Here is a 19,826-nt window from a genome sequence, read left to right on the forward strand (position 1 = left end):
CCTGACCTAAACCTGTGTGTTAAACTGTCTGTAAACTTTGGGTTAGTTAGTTGTAGGGCTACATTCAGTTGAGAATCATTTACCTTCACCTTAGAGTTCAGTTAAGTGTTATGTAAATGCAAATTGAGGCATCCATAATTACCAAGTTCTGAACTAATTATGGCCACTGTATTCTCCATAGTTGCATAATTCTGCATGACTGTCATAATTCAAATATTTGTAAGTAATGCAGGCATTCCTGAGCGCTTATAGATTTTTCCACTAGGGGGTGCTACTCTATCATCTATAATAGAGCATCAACTCCTCTGACTTTTATTTATAGGAGCGAGGCAAATGCCAGACATCTGTAAACTATATAAACATGTATATTTATAATTGGATACAGGTGGCTGACAAATTAATGTAAAAATCCTCTGAATAAATAGATTAGAATAGAAATGCATACATTCAGGTGGTTCCAGACAGGTGTACTGCATGATGTAATAAAGCAGTTTCCCTCGCACCATGCTGTGTGTCCTGTATAAAAACATTCTGAGCAGACCCAGCTGACTTTGATTTTGTATCATGTTGCTGCCTACTGATTCAATAGAAATACTCAACTTCGGATCTTTGGGAAAGACAATAAGCAGGGTTGGAAAGTGTGCTCAAAGTGCACATCAAGTGGCTGATGTTTCTTCATTAAGTGTGAAATGCAGAAGAGTAACTGGTTCTTCAGGAGGCTGAGGCCCTATTCACAGACAGCTAGATGTTTAAAAAAACTGCCCTAAGTTATGCTCTTCTCACTGCAATGCTCCACAATGTAGTACAAGGCCTTTCCTGGGACACATATTGGTACACAGAGTGTATAATGAATAAGAATTATTAAATAGTACTCACACAAAAAAACACCCCCAGTCAACCCTAAATCACCCAACCAACTGAACTGAAATTAGTGTCTATATTAGGTATTGATCAGTGCTAAAGCTGGACAATGATGGTGATATTTTGCATTGTTTTACATTTTCTTATTGTATGTGTAAAAACACTGACCTAACTGTCCTTTCCATTACAGATAGTATAAAAAGCCTGTTTAAATAGGATAATGTGCATGAAGGAGTACTTGAATACAAGAATCTGTATTTATTACTATTTGTGTATTTTGTTTTGTTGATGCATTGTGTATCATGTATAGCGATCTAATATTTTTATCATCTTTACTCAGATAACAGTAATCTAGATACCAACAAAATCCAGATTCCAGATTTCTCAAAACTGGATTTTTTTTAAAGCACATACAATACAGTCAATATTTTGGACACAACTCTTCTCAATGTTTTCTTCCTTTTTATGATTTTCTTTTTTACATTGTAAATGTAATATTTAACAGAAAAATAAAGGAGCACATGGAATTATTTTGTAAACAAAAAGTGCTAAAAATACTTTTGATTCTGCTAAGCTGTCACATTTATCTTTGAGGGCAGATCTGAAAACTCTTGGTATTTTAATCTTAATGTCTTCATGAGGGAGACACTGAGATACCTGGAATAGTTTTCTTTGCGTCTTGAAGGAACTCCTGGAGGTGCTGAACAATAGGTGCTGATTTTTCTTTCAGCTTCAGCTCATCCTAAATAACCATCTAAGGTTAATCAGGTTTAGATCAGGGGATTGTGGATGCCCAAAAAAAACAACCACTTCTAGCCAGATGCCACTCGTTGCACTGTCCACTGTGGGTGGAAATGTTTTTATGATGGATATTCATGGCACATGACACTCTGGATTGAGGAATGGTAAATGCCTGAACAGTTCCAATGAAATTGAAATTTCCCGTTCATCTGGCCTTGCTCAATTCACATCACTGAAACATTTTAACAGAAAACTGGAAAGTTTTTTTCAGAATATATAAGCTAGTCCAACAGGCAAGGTTCGTATTATTTTTTTCTTAATTGAAAGCAAAAGCATTTCAATGTGAAGGGGCAAAATATTGTGTTTAATAATAACAGTGTGCTGGAAGGACCATCCCTGCTAAGCCTAAATATATTCAGTCTATTTCACACTTACAGCCTCCAAAAGGGGATCCGGCTAAGTTTTACTGAATGCGAGCAGCTGGTGGAGCAATGGAGACTTCAGAAGGGGAAACTCAGCTCAGTAGCTCATTCACTCATAGTAAAAACAAAGTTTGTAGTTAAAGTAAGGTTTGACTAATTGTGCTTTATCTCTCTCTCTGAACATAACCTGGAATTGGATTCATCCGCTCTGAAAGGAGACCACATCACACCCACACAGTTTAAAATGATTCTTCTGCATGCTCGGTGCAATTACCCCTTCTCACCAGAGAGGGCCCTAAATCCCAAAACTTAAGACATCAGCTTTAATTTCTAATGTTGAAAATGCTGAAGGACCAGAAAAAAAAAATTCTATTTAAGTTGTTGTAGAAAGCCTTTGGGACCAGTGTTCACCAAACACATTCCATTCAGCCACGGATTCTTAAATGTCTAGACTTGAGTTTTCTAACAAAATAAGAAAATGTTGATTTATAGTGTTTAAATTAATTCTGTAGACGTGTATTTAGTATTGAAGACTCCATACACACGCTGGTATAGTGTAACCTTAAACACATGGTTTTACGCCAGATACAGCATGTCAGATGAGTCAGAAAGTGCATGTTCATATATGACTGAAGGTCAGGTTTCACACTAAAAGAAATGCTGGGAAATTCATTCAAAGCCGTCTGCAATTGAGACGAAAACACATTGTTGGCCATGTTCGGCCCCTCTCAATACAGGCAATGATAGCAGGACGTCATGGAAAAACAGTGGAGGTTGGTCTTCAGTCTTAAAACAAAATGCTTCTGCTTTGACCGTGACCCATACAAGCTTCAAATAGCTGATTGCTCTGCGTGTTTATTGACCTAATGGCAAATGGAGGAGAAAATAAGCGCTTTTTCACGTATACAGCAAAAGGGAGGGGGAGAGCGAGCAAAACTGGCCGTAAGACACGGAGTATGTTAAAGTTTGAGACAAATCAAAGTCCAGAATTACTGGTAGTAATCATGGAAACATTGTTTGTTAAATAAGAGTCTGAAGTAGTGTGTAAAGTGACAATATGTACCATGCATTCCCTAGTTCCATGTATAGAAACCAACCTGAAAACCAGACTACACTGCTATGCAATAAGTCTGGTATACATATTTCTAGTGGAGTCACTTCTCTGTTCATAAAGACAATTCTAGCTAGACACTGCACACGCAGAGCCATTTTCTGCAAATATATATCCAAGTGTGACTATTGTGATAAAAAAAAAAAACACACTTTAGACAGACATTTTGGTTGAAACAAGCTTTATTAATTTGTTGATTTAACATCTTCTGGCTTTCAAGTTTAACCACCAACAAAATGACCGTGAATCCTGCAGAAAAACAATTAAACTATAATTAGAATTAGTAAAACTCTCTGAATATTTAGATTTTTTATTGGCCAGAACTTTGTTCACAGGTACTCTCAACAAACCATTTTAACAAATTTAATAATCTAAGAATCAAGGAAAACATACTTATCTGGGGTCGTTTGTTCTGGAGGGATGCCATCCACGTCTTTATTCAGCAAAGAACCCATTGTGTTTGCTTGGGGGGACTTTTATTGACAGGTTTCCCTCCAAAATAGCAGGAGGTGACATCACAACACTTCCTGTTTGGTGCTATTTAAGGCCTGTAGAGAAGCAAGGTTTTGATTGCGAGATGATTGAGCCTAAGTAAATGGTTTGGTTTGGAGTTGGTTTGAGACGTGACATACAAGTAGGACATTTGTTATTGTTATTGTTATTGTTATTGTTATTGTTATTGTTATTGTTATTGTTATTGTTATTGTTATTGTTATAATAATTATTAATATTATAAATTAAGTTTATTAAGTATTTTTTGATACTGGAAAATGACTTGCATTTTTTTTTTTTTGTTTTCTACTGGACTGCCTGAAATCCTGGCATATTCACTCCCTCTGACACTCTCTATCAGGCCTTGCTCCAACTCACAAGTTCACTGTACCTTGCCATGTTCATGCTGACCACTGTTCAGCCTCACAAGTTAATACCTTTTATGATCTATACAGGTGTGAGTGTTTCCAAGCGGTCCCCTAGAGTAACACTTCATGATTTTTACATGGCATGCCAGTGTATTAACAGGTCTAAACTGTATAAAAAAACATTTCCAACATCATTACGCCACATCCTGAATCAGTAGGTGAACATGGTGAGGAGATATAGAGGAAATTCATGTGACATCACTGCGATGGAAAAAAGACAGACTGAGTGACAGCTTCAGCGTTCAGGGCTGTAAAAGAGCTGTTATGTGATTAAAACAAACAAATATAAAAATATTTTTACAAACTGCAGAAACGTGCATGCTTCCATGCATTGTATAGTGGAGTGGTTCTTAATCCTGGGCATTGGGTCTTTAATATGTGCAGTTCTGAAAAAAACATTAGAGAGCACTTAAAAATTATGAATTTCTTTGATTTTACCAAATTGAAAACCTCTGGAATATAATCAAGAGGAAGATGGATGATCACAAGCCATCAAACCTGAACCTGAACCTGAACTGCTTGAATTTTTGCACCAGAAGTGGCATAAAGTTATCCAAAAGCAGTGTGTAAGACTGGTGGAGGAAAACATGCAAAGATGCATGAAAACTGTGATTAAACTGAAAAAAATAAAAATCAGCTTGATTTCTGGACTGAATATGAACTTTTGTTTCCATTATTTGAGGTCTGAAAGCTCTGCATCTTTTTTGTTATTTCAGCCGTTTCTCATTTTCTGCAAATAAATGCTCTTAATGACAATATTTTTATTTGAAATTTGGGAGAAATGTTGTCCGTAGGTTATAGAATAAAACAACATTGTTCATTTTTTTTCACACATATACCTATAAATAGTAAAATCAGAGAAATCAGACCTAGAAACTGAAGTGGTCTCCTAATTTGTTCCTCCTGCTTTGTCTTCTTAGAAAGGAAGCGGTCAATAAATTTACTTTTATCATGCTGTTTTCTTTTTGGACTTGTTGCTCCAGATTATTCAGCTCATTTACAGTAAAAAGAGTGATTCAGCATGCAAAAAACATGAATATGATGCACACAACATGACATCAGATTTCCTCATCTACCTCCCCGCTGTTCCTCCGCCTCCAGTAATTTCTCTGGGGTGTTTGTAAAATTCTGCACATCACATTATTGTATGATGAATTACTTTTTGTGTGACTTTGAGTAACTTGATCAGGGCTTTCAGAAAAGCAGCGTACCAAAGAGAATGTGGAGAGCCTTTGTAACAAGAATAGCATGCATGCAAACATCTGGTATATAACATTAATGCAGTGCTTCTCAGTTGCGGTCTTGGTGATCTCATGCTCTGCATGTGTTTGGGTTTATCCAGCACACCAGCTAATAAAGGGCATGTTAATTAGTTTACATACTCAGAATATTTCCTCACTTCTTTGTAAATAAGCGTTTAATTACTTTAACATTTGTTGCCGTATAAAAACCTAGAAGTGACCCTCAAATCCAGATGCTGCATAAGTGGAAACTGAGCTGCAGTATCAGCCCGTTCTGAACTCGGAATTGTTTTTGTGATGTGATGAAAAGCAACACATTTTCTATTATATGCCGATTAAGCCTACAGCAGATTAGCTGGTCATGGAGTCTTTTCACACGGCCTTTGTTTTGTTGTCTTAAAGGCAAAGTGACAAATCCATCCTGTTAAAAGGTACATATCATTAGAAAGTGCCTGACAAATGGCATTAATTAAAATAAAGGAGTTTGCAGTGTAAAGCACTATCCGGACGGGATTAGTTTCTCAGGGGGTCTGTCTGTGAAAAATATTTTTAAAACACTTCCACTCAGTAGGGGTCTAACGGTACGTGTATCCTTTCCGAACCGTCACAGTACCGCGGTCACGGTTCGTGTGAACGCATGCAGAATACATGGTACAGCCTATAGAAGACCCTCTCTCCCTCTCCCTCCCTTCCCCTATCTCTCTTAGTTAAAGTAATGCTGTAGTTTTTGTTCTTAATAAAGCACCACAATCATGATCATTGTTTGTTCCATCAAGATCCAAAAGATGGAGTCTCTCATGATGACTGTTGGAGCTATTTATGTTTCTTTAAAAATTTGGTTTATATTGACACTTTCCACTTGGGGGCGCTGCCAATGTTTATAGGTGAATGTATAGTAGAGTGCGGGGAAGAGTTGGGGAGGAAGTCAACAGTATTTTGATCGCACGGTGAACGCTATTGGTGTGTGTGTAAAGCGGGACATTTAAAGATCATGAACGCTGGAACTACTGCTGGAATATATACTGCTGATGTAAGACCAATAAATGGATTGGTATACCCAACGTTTTAAAGGTATGGACTTTGTTATAATACCCGCTACAGCGAGTCAAAGTCGCTATCGCCAGCTCTTCTTCTGATTGTGGTGGCTTAGGTTATTTTAGTTTGTTTTGTTTAAAAGGTCACTACAATAACAGTAGGAGAGAACCCTGGTTTCAAGCATTTAATAAAAGTGCTAAAGCCCCGTTCCAACATTCCATCCCAAAAAACAAAACATGGTTATAATGAAGATTCATTGTTATTATGAAGTTAATAAAGGTAAGGCTATACAGAATGCCCAGCCTCTCTATCTTTTCCACCAACTGTACCAGAAACATACCAAACTGTGGGGTTTATACCAAGGTGTGAACCGAACCGTGAATTTTCTGTACCGTAACACCCCTACTACTAGTGATAAAACTCTTGCATCTGGACTGCAATTGAAAAAACAGGAGGACCAGTGAGTATTTTGGCTTTCTCAGTCACATGACATCACGTTCAGTAGCTCCTCCATTTCCACTCGCTGTTGTGTCGACGTGCATCTCCATTTAAAAAAACGTGCGGCCAAAGTGTAATTACGGTGCATAGCAGTTGACAAACAGCTATTTTATTAAGTGTAAGGTGATAAAACTCAGAGATGTGCATCCAGCCAGGACTAAAATTACCGGAGGACCACAGTGTTTAGCCTGTAATTTTCTCAAAGGACGTCTGAGAAAAACACATACATGGTCATTCTGGATGAGAATAAAATCACAGAGGACCCCACATAAAAAAGAAAATGAACCCAGGACCCCTGAGAAACTAATCCCGTACAGATAGGGCTTAAGGCTTGAGAAGTTCCAGTATGTATATTAGTGTTTTATCCCATACAATCCATATATGGAAGCAGCGCCATTAAAGAAAATATTTTTAATTCTGTTTGGGTTAAGGCACAAGACACAGCTCATGTCACCGCCTACTCAGCCTACCACAGTTTAGCCTTAGCTATTTAAAATTTTAGTTCTCAAGAACCAATTTTTGGTCTCATCTGCATGTATTCTGATCATTTTATTTATTTATTTACATTTTTGTGAGTGTTTTGACCTCCCATCCACATTAAGTAATTTATTGGCTTTTGAAAATGTTTCTCAAGGTGAAGATTTTGTTAAACATCTTTGTAAAGACCTCTCCGGATGGGATTAATTTCTCAGTGGGTAATTTTCTCTTTTATGGGGGGTCCTCTGTGATTTTATTTGCGTCTGGAACAACCATGTATGTGTTTTTTTTAGACATCCTCTGAGAAAATTACAGGCTGAATTACCTACTGTGTTTTTCGCTGAACTCCAAGGTCCTCTGGCGGATGCACATCTCTGAGTTACATCACCTTACATTTAATAAAATAGTTATTTGTCCACTGCCACACACCCTAATTACACTTTGGGCGCGCGTTTCCACAGAGATCCAGATAAAAACACAACAGTTAGTGGAAATGGAGGAGCTCCTGAACGTGATGTCATGTGACTAAAAAAAGCCTAAAAACTCACTGGTCCTGCCGTTTTTTTTTTTTTTTTCAATTGCAGTCCGGATGCAAACGTTTTACGAGTAGAAGTGTGAAATATTTTTCAGAGACGTTCCCCTGAGAAACTAATCCCGTTTAGTCCCGAGGGTTTAAGAGTAAAGGACCAGTGCTTGAAAACTCTGATATAGAGCCTAGTTCTGTTTCAGATTACAAATTATTTCCAGAATAGAAAATCACAACACTCAATAAATCATGCAGTACTGAAGTCAGAGAGACACTGGAACATGTGGAACATGACTAGTTTCTCAAAGACAGATTGACGTCTACTCCAGACCTCATACTCGTACGATCGTCTTTATCCGTTACGCAGACAACGATGATGCACATGGTCCTTATAAACATTCACAGATTGTGGACCCCATGTTCCTAATGATGCCAGTATTTGATATGGACAGCAGAGATAATTGAATTGCCCTGACTCATGGAAATGAATGATTTGTGTTAGTTAATGGCCTGCAATGCCACGGTAGAGCCCTGTTCAAACTAGATGAGATGCCCTCAAGTTCATTTTGCTCTCTTCTTTGATCTGATGACCAGAACTACTGAACATTGTTCAACATAGGTTGTGACATTGAGTGACCAAGATTTATTGACAGGATGTCCAATGCCAACATCATTTTGATGTAGAATAGTTAGTTTTAAGTTGTGATGTTAGGTAATCAAAATGCCAGGGCTTACTCCTAACATTGAACTGTAAAGCACTAGAACTGTGTTCCCTGGAATGATGGTGCTTCAGCAGAATATCTAGTAGAAAGCCTTGGTCAGTTGAAAGCGTTCCTTCAACAAAAGCTGGAAGTCTTTCAATGCCCTTGAGTTCATATATATATATCAGATCTGCCCCAAGAGATCAAGGCCAGTTGTGGGCTCCAGCAGCTGATGGCAAGCTACATGACCAGCATTTGAACCACCGATCTCCTGATCATAGTGGCAGTGCCATAGTCCGCTGCCACCAAGAGCCCCCCATCTATTGAATATTTAACATTTGAGAAAATGCTGATCTTCCCCTTTAATAAGAACTTGTAGTCAAACCACATGCGTTGAGTTATGCAGCTTCATATCTTCAGTTTCTCATAAGGTGAACATGTGCAGAACTGCATACCGTCACGCCTGCGTTTGAGCTGAGCACACATATCTCAGATTGTGGGAGGCATAACTGTCTACATTTCCTGTTTTTACCATGTGTTTACTTTCCGTCAGTGCAGGCCAATCCTCAGGCACTTATAATGATCACCATGCCACCATGCCTGAGAGCACTGATCCATTCTACTGTTATTCAGCAGACCATGTAACTGATGCCCCCGAACCCACATGCCTCCCGATCACTGACAGTGAAAGCTGCTGGAAGGTGCCAGCGCACAATTTGCAATCATTTGCAACTCTGTGGAGCATGTCTGCCTGCTTTGTTTGTGTCTCTTTGACTTTGATTTAGAAAAATAGGATTAAGTACAGACATAATTGTCTGGGTCTGTTCTGGATTAGAAATAAAAACATGTCAGGGAGGCACTTCTGATGGAATGAGAGGCAGATTTATGTACAAATACACAAAATTATATTAAATTATTATGAACATCTTCTGCTTTCTACACTAACTGTTCATTTTATCATCCCCACTAAAGTGTATTGGAGTACTTTCTAGTTATAGACTTAAGCCCTTTCCAGATGGAATTAGTTTTTCAGGGGGTCCTGGGATGATTTTCTCTTTTATGGGGGTGATTTTAATAAATAATTTATTCTGTGATTTTATTTCCTTGCGGAAAGACAATATATGTGTTTTTCTCAGACGTTTCCGCTGAACTACGTGGTCCTCTGGTAATTTTCGCCCCGTCTTGCACATCTCTGAGTTTCATCACCTCTTGTTTAATAAAATAGCTATTTGTCCACTGCTACACACCGTTCGTACACTTTGAATAATTACACCCCATTGAGAATCTTTGGGATTTGCTGGAAAAGACTTTGTGCAGAGGTCAGACTATAACATCTACAATGCAAGATCTTAATGAAAAATGAATGCAACACTGGATTGAAATACATTTTTGACATTGCAGAAGCTTACTAAAACAATGCCACAGCGAATGTGTGACCTTTTTTTGTTTGTTTTTTTTGGCCAGGCATTACATTTTCTCTCCTTATCTAATTTTCTGCAATAATTCCAAATTTGTATTTTTAATTAAATCAAAGAAAAGACTAAATGCAAATCTGTTTTATTCACCTGACCTTAACAATTTAAACATAATAACTACAAGACTAAAAACCTTTAGTCTATTTAACTCAAGTTACATAACATAAAATCTTAAGGCAACCAGTTTTCTCAAACAATTTAAGTAAATTCAACTTCTTATCCATCCAGGCTCACAGTATACAGTGACAAGACAAACTGAAGGAGTGTCCACATTACATTTGGACATATAGTGCAGTTCTTACCAATAGCATGTTTTATAATAAAGAGAGCACAAATTAGATTTAGTCTACTGTGTGTGAAACATTAGTGTGTTAAGTTATGAAACCTCAGAAAAACAAAATATGGTTAATGTAGCGTCTCACGAACATGTTTTGAAGTGTCGTGATGCTACACTGGTGCCAAATTGTTTTTCTTTCTGAATCCATAAGAAAACCCAGTGAAACTGTTTTCAGCTTTAACAGCATATGATGCGTGTTGTGTATTCTCTTTAGACCAGAGCAAACATGTGTTTTTAAGAACGTTTATTTAGATATCTATACAGCTCTCTGTAAACAGGCAAACAGAATCTCTCTCTCTCTCTCTCTCTCTTTCAACACTGCATGAAAAACTCCAATATATACACGAACCAAGCCAAGTGCAGATCAGCATGAGAACAGCTTTATACGCCACTGCACCCAAACCACACTTAAACCATGTTCACACATACAGGCACACAAACACAGAGTTACCACATCGAACCCCAGCGAACATTTCTCTCACCAACTCATCTCGTTCTTATATATTCTTCTTCTAGCAGATACATTTACATCTACAGTGGGGAAGACAGAGTGAGTCACAATCAAACAAGAGATGTTGTAGATACTGAGTCCAATATTTGGCATAAATGTTAGTGAAGGATTGATTGTTATGTGTTGTGTAACACTGTACTGTACATTTAAGTATTACACATGTAGACTTCACTGTAAAGCGCACTAACCTTTCTGTTTGTTTTAAAAAAAGGAATGGTGGCCGTCTGTAAACTCTCTCCGCTGTCGATATCAGTGCCTACCGCTTCTTCAAGAACAGTATATACACAAGCATCCGTCCACAGTGATAGCGAGCACATTCCAATACGACCGACCATATATGGACGGTTAAGGTCCTGCTATCTGTGAATCCAATTAGACATTTGTTTTACACGCTTGCAGGACAGTTTAGAAAGCAGCCATGTGGAAAGTTTACTGTGGGCTTGTTTTTTTTTTTTTTTTGGTATAGCTGGAATCTGAATTGGAAATATCCCATGAGCTGAAAAGCAAAGGTTAGAACCATGGCTGACGTTTCTTTAGAAACACCACAGAAATGATTGGGAAGAGCTGCTGAACAATAAACAGGATTGATACCACATGTTGCACAATATCGTCTTTCTTCTTTGTCACATTATACATACAAACATTGAACCACACGGACCAACTGATAGGGTAACGGAAAGTGCACGCTTGTTTGTCTGGGTTGCCAGACTTTTTTTTAAAGAATTTTTATGCTTTAACCATGTATTTCCACGGAAGAAATGCTAATCAAAATCACATACAACAGAAAAAAAAAACACTGTAGTTCAATAGCAGCATTTTTTAAAAGTTTGAAATGACACGATTGTTGTACAGAGTGTGAAACTAAGATGCAGATCGATTCAGTCCCTTTATTAAAGTGAGGTGTTATTATACATCTTGGCTTCTGAGGGCTGATGGATGGCTGCCCTCTTGTAAAGCTTCAAATATATTCAGACCCTGGTCAATACTGTATTAACTTTTATCTTTTAACCAGATACATCAATCAGCCAAAACATTAGTACCAAATGGACTCCTTCCCTGCTAAAAAAAAACCCAGCTCAAGACCGGCTGGTCATCCAGAAAAAAAAAAAAACTATGCTGGTAGGCTATAGGGCTGCAACGATAAGTCGATATAATCGACAATGCCAATTCTTTAAAATTGTCGACTACAAATTTGATTGCCAACTAATCGTTCATTTGTAACAGTACCGCATTAAACAAAGTGCTGGAGACAGAAGCGCAATGGGAGATAAGTAAGTGTCTCACTCACACAGTTTACACTCAACTTAGTCTGTCTCCAAAAGTGCCCAAACACAACAGATTACATATTTGTTTTCCACGTTTAAACAACATCTTGACTTTTAAATCTCATGTTTAGCTGTTTTCCTATTGTTTTTAGAGATGGAGGTCATGGCAGAAATAATCGTTGACTAATCGACTAATCGGAAAAATAATCATCAGATTAGTCAACTACCAAAATAATCATTAGTTGCGGCCCTAGTAGGCTAGCTTGTTAACTAGCTCTTGACTAGCGTAGAGTATTCTTCCTGGTTGACCAGATGGTCTTGTGCTGGATTTTTTTTTTTCAGGGTTGTTGCTGCCACAACACATCTAATTATGCTGTGGTGTTCTGGTGTGGTATCCGATACCAAGACATTAGCAGATGATCCTATAAAAAGTCCTATAAAAAGTTAAGTGTAAGGTCAGGCCTTCATGCATCGCATCAATGAGCCTTGGGTGCCCATAACCCAGTTACTTATAATCTAGTTGTCTTTTCTTGAACCTCTTATAGTAGGTACTGGCAAACCAGCTGCATAAAAAAAAAAAATAATAAGACCTGCCTGATGTTTGACAATAAAAGCCTCTTAAATTATGAGACAAGTATTTTTAATAATTGTTTTTAAATTATTAATGGTTAACCTATTAAAAGTGCTAATGTAATGGCTGATCAGTTATTTACCAGTAATATCATTGGAAAGGGTTAAATGTGACCCTTAAAAGTCAGAAATCTGAAATGTGAGTAAAGTTAAGCCAGCTTTTTACATTCTTGAGACCTCATACAATTGGAAAAGCTCTAAAGCCTTTATTAATATTATTATTATTAATATTATTATTGGGAAATACATTGAAGTCTACATCACAGCCAGAAAAAGTGCAAATTTAGTTCAGTATAAATCAGTATAACTGTATGTAGCAATTGTACCTTCAAAATCATTTTGATGAAACATGTAATAGGGAGGCTATACACTGACTGTAATAGGGAGAATGGTAGGTAGAATCTTCTGAACTTAATGAAGGAGCTGTTTATCAGTCATGCTGAAAGGACTTTTAATAACAATAAATATCATCATGTGCATCCCAGTAAAATACTACTTAATAAATGCATGTGTGATGGTCACGGAATCCAAGCATTACTGGTAGTCTAAAAATGACTAAGTTCATCAGATACAGATACGTAAATTCTGGAAATGGACTGATACAGCATGATAAAGACTCTATTTACACCTCATCACTTCATGCGTCTTGAGTATCAGATACAAACCTTATCACTCAAACCACTTCAGAAGCTGATCTTAGACATGTTTAAAGGTGTTTTCACATCGGAAATCCGGACCAGGGTCTGCACTGAGGTTCATGTTACATTGTGTATATTTGGCTATAGTGAGCGGACTACAGAAATGTACTGTTTTTACTATGTCTTCATCAGCTACGTCTCCATGGGCTGCATCTCTCTATACTTATATGCATTAAAACCTGAGAGGGAGTACTATAAAGTGTTATATTACACAATATAGCACAAACCTCGAGTGTATTATTACGATTATACCACAGTTCCATTATCACTGTTTACTGAAAGATTTTGAGATAAAGAGGACAAGAAAATATGATCTGTTCGGTTATAAACTCTCCGTGAGTTCCATTGCTGCTCTGTTTGTAGCTGCGCTGTTTGGCTTGTAAGCGCTGCACCATTGCTAGGCTACCTGTATGTGGTGGAGTAATACATGTAGAGCTTCAGTTACAGTGCATTACCGGCTTATAATGGCACTCATAGAATGCCTCTCAGCCAATCACATTGCAGGGTCAGAACTAATTGTGGTATAATTCATATTAATTGCTTTGTAGAATGTTAGTTTGATCTACTGTTACAGTAAATAAATGAATTCCCAGTCTAGGTGTTTGCTTTCTTCACCAACAACAAAAAACATCATATTTGATGTAAATGTATGTGGCTATAATGATAATAATCCATTTCCTAATCACATGAAGTGACCAGGTGTAAACGAGATCAAAGAGATGGCAATAGGACTTGCCTTTGCAGTGAAGGTGGAGAAGTGTACAGAACCACTTGAACACAATTTATTAAAAAATAACAAAGTCGTCATCAGTCCTTGTGTTTGGCAAGAGCGGGCTGAGTAGTGCGTCACTGCTCTAAAAGAGAATGTGAAAACCTATTAAGTTTAAATAATAATTTCACTTAATGTGACCTGCAGGATTAGCATCTTTTGTTTCCATTTTCCTTGTATTAAAGGTCTAGTAATATTGTAAATGGACATTTCTTGATTAATTATAATATTAAATATACTGTACAATATAGTATAACTATTAACAATGGCGATCAGTCTTTGATCTTGATCTTTAGAGTGCATTCTGTCAGGTACTGACTATACATCACCTGCTTTCCACATGCTGTTGAAACAGTCCTACAATATGTGAGCTGTGGACAACAGACCATAGTTTATTTTACAGTGTAAACACTAATAGTTCTGTTTTAAAGCTTTGACGTAATGTTCAGTGCTCACACTGCAAACAAGATTAATATATCTGGCTAAATTTGACTCGTAACTGCCTCATGAATCAAATATTAATTCTTTAGTCCTTACACAGTTTTGGTTGTTGTGTTGATGTAAAATATTTATTAATATACAACTCTGGAAAAAAATTAGACCACTTAAAATTTCTTTGATTTTACCAAATTGAAAACCTCTGGAATATAATCAAGAGGAAGATGAGTGATCACAAGTCCTCAAACCAAGCTGAACCGCTTGAATTTTTTAACCAGGAGTGGCATAAAGTTATTCAAAAGCAGTGTGTAAGACTGGTGGAGGAGAACATGCCAAGATGCATGAAAACTGTGAGTGAAAACCAGGGTTATTCCACCAAATATTGATTTCTGAACTCTTTAAATCTGCATATTTTTTGTTATTTTAGCCATCTCTCATTTTCTGCAAATAAATGCTCTAAAATGACAATATTTTTATTTGGAATTTGGGTGAAATGTTGTCCATAGTTTATAGAATAAAACAACAATGTTCATTTTACTCAAACATAAACCTATAAATAGCAAAATCAGATAAACTGATTCAGAAACTGAAGTGGTCTCTTCATTTTATCCAGAGCTGTATATTTATGTAGAAATGATGTGGAAAAGCACATTGGAATCAGACGAATTCTATGCTTCACTTTGTCGTCAGTGCCGTCAGCATGATTTACATGCTAAGGTGTGTACAAATATTCACACATTTTGACAAAACTTATTATAATATGTACACTCATTTACATTCGTTCCTTTGTACAGTATATAGTCTGTGGTACTGTACAGCCCTGTGTATCCCTTTCACACCCTGTAGCTCCTGGACTTCAATGTTCCTCAGCTTTTCGTGCTTCCTTAGTGCATCAGAATAGTATTCCCCGAATAAAGGATAGTTTCTACTCCACATCAGCGGTCCTTACTGGGGAAAGCTGCAGTATATCTTGCTCTGAAGAGCTGAGGGGTCTATAGGAACTCCGCTCTGCAGGGGAAATGACAGGGCGCTGTGGGGCGTGGCCTTTACCGCCGCCTTCCCGAAGCGGCAGCGGAAGAATGCACGAACGTTATGGAAGACGGACTTGCGGAAGATGATAAAGATCCAAGGATCCACTACAGGGTTGAAAGCGGAGAATCGAAAGGCCAGGAGATTCTGCTGGTCGTTTCCCACTGGACTGATCGCATTGACAAAGCCAAATATCTGAAAGAGAGAAAAAGAAAAATTACAGTTTTAGCTGGGGGTAAATAATCAGACTATGTTATAAAATAATTCAAATAAGTCTGCATGTTATTTGGCCATATCCACACGAATCTGGAAATCTGAGGTGGTGATTTTTGAAAACTCTGCTACCAGCGTAGCCGTGTGGACGGAGAAAAAAAAGCTTTCTGAAAAAGCTGAAGTCACCCAGCGAGTCTAAGCATACCAGTTTTTTATTTACATTAGCTTAGCCTGTTCAGAATGAGCATGAAACGTGGACAGCGCCTGGATTGGTTCTGTTCTCTCTGTGATTCACCGATAAATAACATTTCTACAGCCTAATTTAATGTTACTCTCACATCACTTAACACAGCGGAGGCACCAAAATGCGTTTTTTGCATGCTTGCAGTTTTTTCCGATACTCCTGTCCGGAGGTATAAACCTTACCGCAAATGTACCTGAAAGAAAAAGCACATAGTGGGACAATTTGAAGTGAAAAATTAAGTAATTGTTGCTGCAAAATGCGAGAAACTTCTGAATGTCTAGAGAATCCCATGTTTTTTTTTTAGCGTTTTTGAGGTTCGTGTGGACGGGTCAGGGTTTAGAATCCAAGATGGCTGCAATGCACATCAACTACAGTAGGAGCAGTAGTGTTATACTGTTTATTAGCACTTCTATCTATTAGTGTCTGTTCATCTTCTATCTGGGGACATGTTCCCATGTGATTTGGATGCTAAAAATACTGCATAATGCAATGCGAAACATATCTTTGTTAGATTTGCCATCATACACCAGAATACAATATTTGATATTCTACATGTATTCTTCACATCTTCCTCATTGTGATAATTAAGCTGCTGGCTCATATCCACATTATTTTTATGTATTGCATTACTGCCGCATGATTGGCTGGTTAGATATGAGTGGGCGTACAGTTTTTCCTAACAAATTGCTCATTGAATCTACAAGGTTCTGGATGACAGCAAATGGTCAAACATGTCTTAATGCACATAATGTACATGTGGCAGGTGAAAGAGCAGACAATACAATGCAGTAATACAACATGCTGGGCCAGTTCGGCCATGTAACCGATACCACAGCATGCCTATTGAGAGTTAAACACACTAAAAAGACAGGTCTTTAGATCTGAGTTTTGGAAGTCAGTGTAAAATGTATTTCAGGTAATTTGGAGCATTTCTATTGTTATGTTTATCAAAAAAAAATAATAATAATAATAATAAATCAGACAATATTATACAAAATTAAAAATATAAACTGCCAGAATAAAATGATGTCAAAAAGTGAAAATAATAAACAAAGTTTTTTTTTTTCCAGGTGCTGGTTGAGCAGTTCCACTCTTGACCAGCACAGCATATGATTTGATGATTTGATGGTTTGGCTGCTCTATCAATGTGACCAAGGTGGTTGACCAGTTTGATAGACTCGCATAGTAAACAACTGCTTCTGACCTGAACTTGCTAAAAGCACTTGACTATACTGGAGTAAAGTGTGCTTTGTAAAGTAAAGTGTGCTTTGTAAAGTGTGATTTGTATGGTTGTTGTGCAGTTTATCATTAGCTTACATGTAGCAACATTCATATGTTGACTCTCAAACTATTTTGTAATTCTAAGAAAAACATACATAAAACAAAGTCTATAGTGTCCTAACTGCTTTATAAATAGATTACTTAATGCTTATGAATGTGTTATAAATCCTATATCCTATACACTAAGTTAAATAAGTACAGATTTGTACTTAAAAGAGTACAAAGCTTGTTGCTGGGGCTGTACCTTATATTGAGGTACATAAAAGTACCTTTCAGTGAAAGTCCTTTTTTGTACCCATGGTTTTTGTGCCAGTAAAGATTATAAAGATTATAAACATTATTATCATCAATATGGCACAAAAACGTGATGATCCAAAATTGTCTGGCTTTTAAATTAAAAATGTGCAATTTAAATATATATTGTTTATTAGTACATTGATTCAGAATACTGAATGTATCTTTTGTCTGGTTATATGGTACAAATTTGTACTTATTGTTGTTAGGAATGACTTTGTACTTTAGAGGGAACAAATCAGACCATGTAAAGACCAATATTGTACCATTGAGGGTACAATTATGAAGAGTGTACTCTTTTACTCTTGAGTAAAAAAAAGTACTCATATCGTACCTCTGTTTTTTAGAGTGTACATATTGCTGTATTGCTGCTGTATGATTGGCTGATTAGATAACTACCACTGTGGGTGTACAGGTCTTCCTAACAAGTTGCTTGCCCAGTGTACACAGTTCGAGATTACAGCAAATAGTTAAACATGTCTTAATGTACATAATGTACATCTAGGAGCTGAAAAAACAGGAGATACAAGGTCTGTTCTTGACAGCAATGATATATTTGTTTGTAAGGAAGGAAAATCCTGTTAATGACGTTAAAGGTCAACACACGCACCAAACATCTGTCCTTGTTAAGATGATTGGCTCTTTAGCTGCGTATTTCCTGCAATAAACGTTGGACAGATCAGGACAGTAATTATGCTTGTGTCCTGGCTTAAATCTTTAGCACTGTGGTGTAGAGGAGGGTGTATTGCTGGGATCTGGTGTAAAACGAATAAACAGCATGAAATTAACGTCAGGGAGAAGCTCAGTACAGATGTGCCTCCAAAACAAAGGGTTTCAAAATATTTCCCATTTCATCATATGATACAGCATGTCAAGCGTAGGCTGTAAAGAGAAAAAAAAGGGAACATGTCACTGAGGCTAAACAGCAGCAATTAGTCTGTGTGTGAAGCGTGCTTTTCTGGATTGCGACACGGCCAAGGTTGGGAAAGTCATTTGTTTGCGACAAGATGGCTGGTTTCAAATCCCAATCCAAACGTAATCTTTCATTCACAGCCAACTCTGTGAAGGAAAATAAACGGGGGATGGAGGATCGCACTAAATCAATAGAAAAACTGAAGAGGAGCTGTACAGTGAAAGCTCTGAGAACTGTTGTTCTGTCCTGCTTTTCTATAACATGTGTTCATTAAAGCGTTTCAATGAGCATCTGGAGGATAGTAAAAGTTGTTTGGGCAGCAGTGTTCTACAAATAAATGAAGAAAGAACAGATAGCATTATTTACGGCCATTCAATATACCAGATTAAATGAGATCTGATCTCAAAAAAAAAAAAAAAAGCTTTTACTAAGCTCCAACTTCAGTTCTAAAAACTAAGCCAAAATCTGGAAAAGTATAACATGCTTGTATTTCACTATGTCTAGACTACTGCAAATTATGAAAGTCATGGTCATGTCCCATGCCAAGTCCTAAGGAAGCTAGACAATGCTGCAATGAACTACAATATGTGTGTGTGAGATGTTGGAGGTGATTTTGATTTAGTTATTAATAAGTTTTAGTCTAATTTTAATCCACGAAAACTAAAAATATTTTAGTCTACTTTAAGTCAATTAAATTTCTTAAATAATTCGTTTTAATTATGCCATGCATTTGTATGGTTTTACTATTTTAGGTGTGTTATTATAATGACATTATTTGTTTCTTTAATGTTTTAAAACAAGTTTTAGGTTTTGTTACATTTAAATTAAGCTTACAATACAATGTAAGTGTAAAAATTTAAAGCAACAGAGCTATAAGATAGCGAGACATATAAAGCCTGTACAGATTTATACAGACATAAACATTACTTGCTTTAAAGGTCTCCTTCCGCTAAAATCCACTTTTTTGTTCTTTGTGAAATACTATAGGTTTCTCTGAGTTGTATATTCATGCTGCACCTGAAACTGTTCTTTAAATTTTATTGTCTGCAGTAGCTAGAAAAACGAGTCGAGGCTGCAGTAGAGCCGACACTGTCTCGCCAGCTAAAGAGCTTACAGCTCTGTTTACACCAGCTAGTTAGTGTTAGCTATCTTGTGTAAGTAACTGTAGGTTTAAATCGGATCTCCGGTTGATTCTG

The 19,826-nt window shown here is 37.1% G+C and overlaps 1 protein-coding gene across 1 annotated transcript in view; it reads right to left on the minus strand.

Annotated features, from left to right (window-relative positions):
- Positions 1-10,574: 10,574 nt before the first annotated feature.
- The window catches only part of ptgir (prostaglandin I2 receptor), a 61,604-nt gene continuing 52,352 nt past the window's right edge, over positions 10,575-19,826 (minus strand). The window contains exon 3 of the mRNA XM_007260904.3: positions 10,575-15,880. Within this exon, the coding sequence (XP_007260966.3) occupies positions 15,602-15,880 (279 nt within the window). The 3' untranslated portion in view covers positions 10,575-15,601. The remainder of the gene's footprint in view (positions 15,881-19,826) is intronic.

The sequence above is a fragment of the Astyanax mexicanus genome, chromosome 18 (assembly GCF_023375975.1).
Source record: "Astyanax mexicanus isolate ESR-SI-001 chromosome 18, AstMex3_surface, whole genome shotgun sequence".
Classification (NCBI taxonomy): Eukaryota; Metazoa; Chordata; class Actinopteri; order Characiformes; family Acestrorhamphidae; genus Astyanax; species Astyanax mexicanus.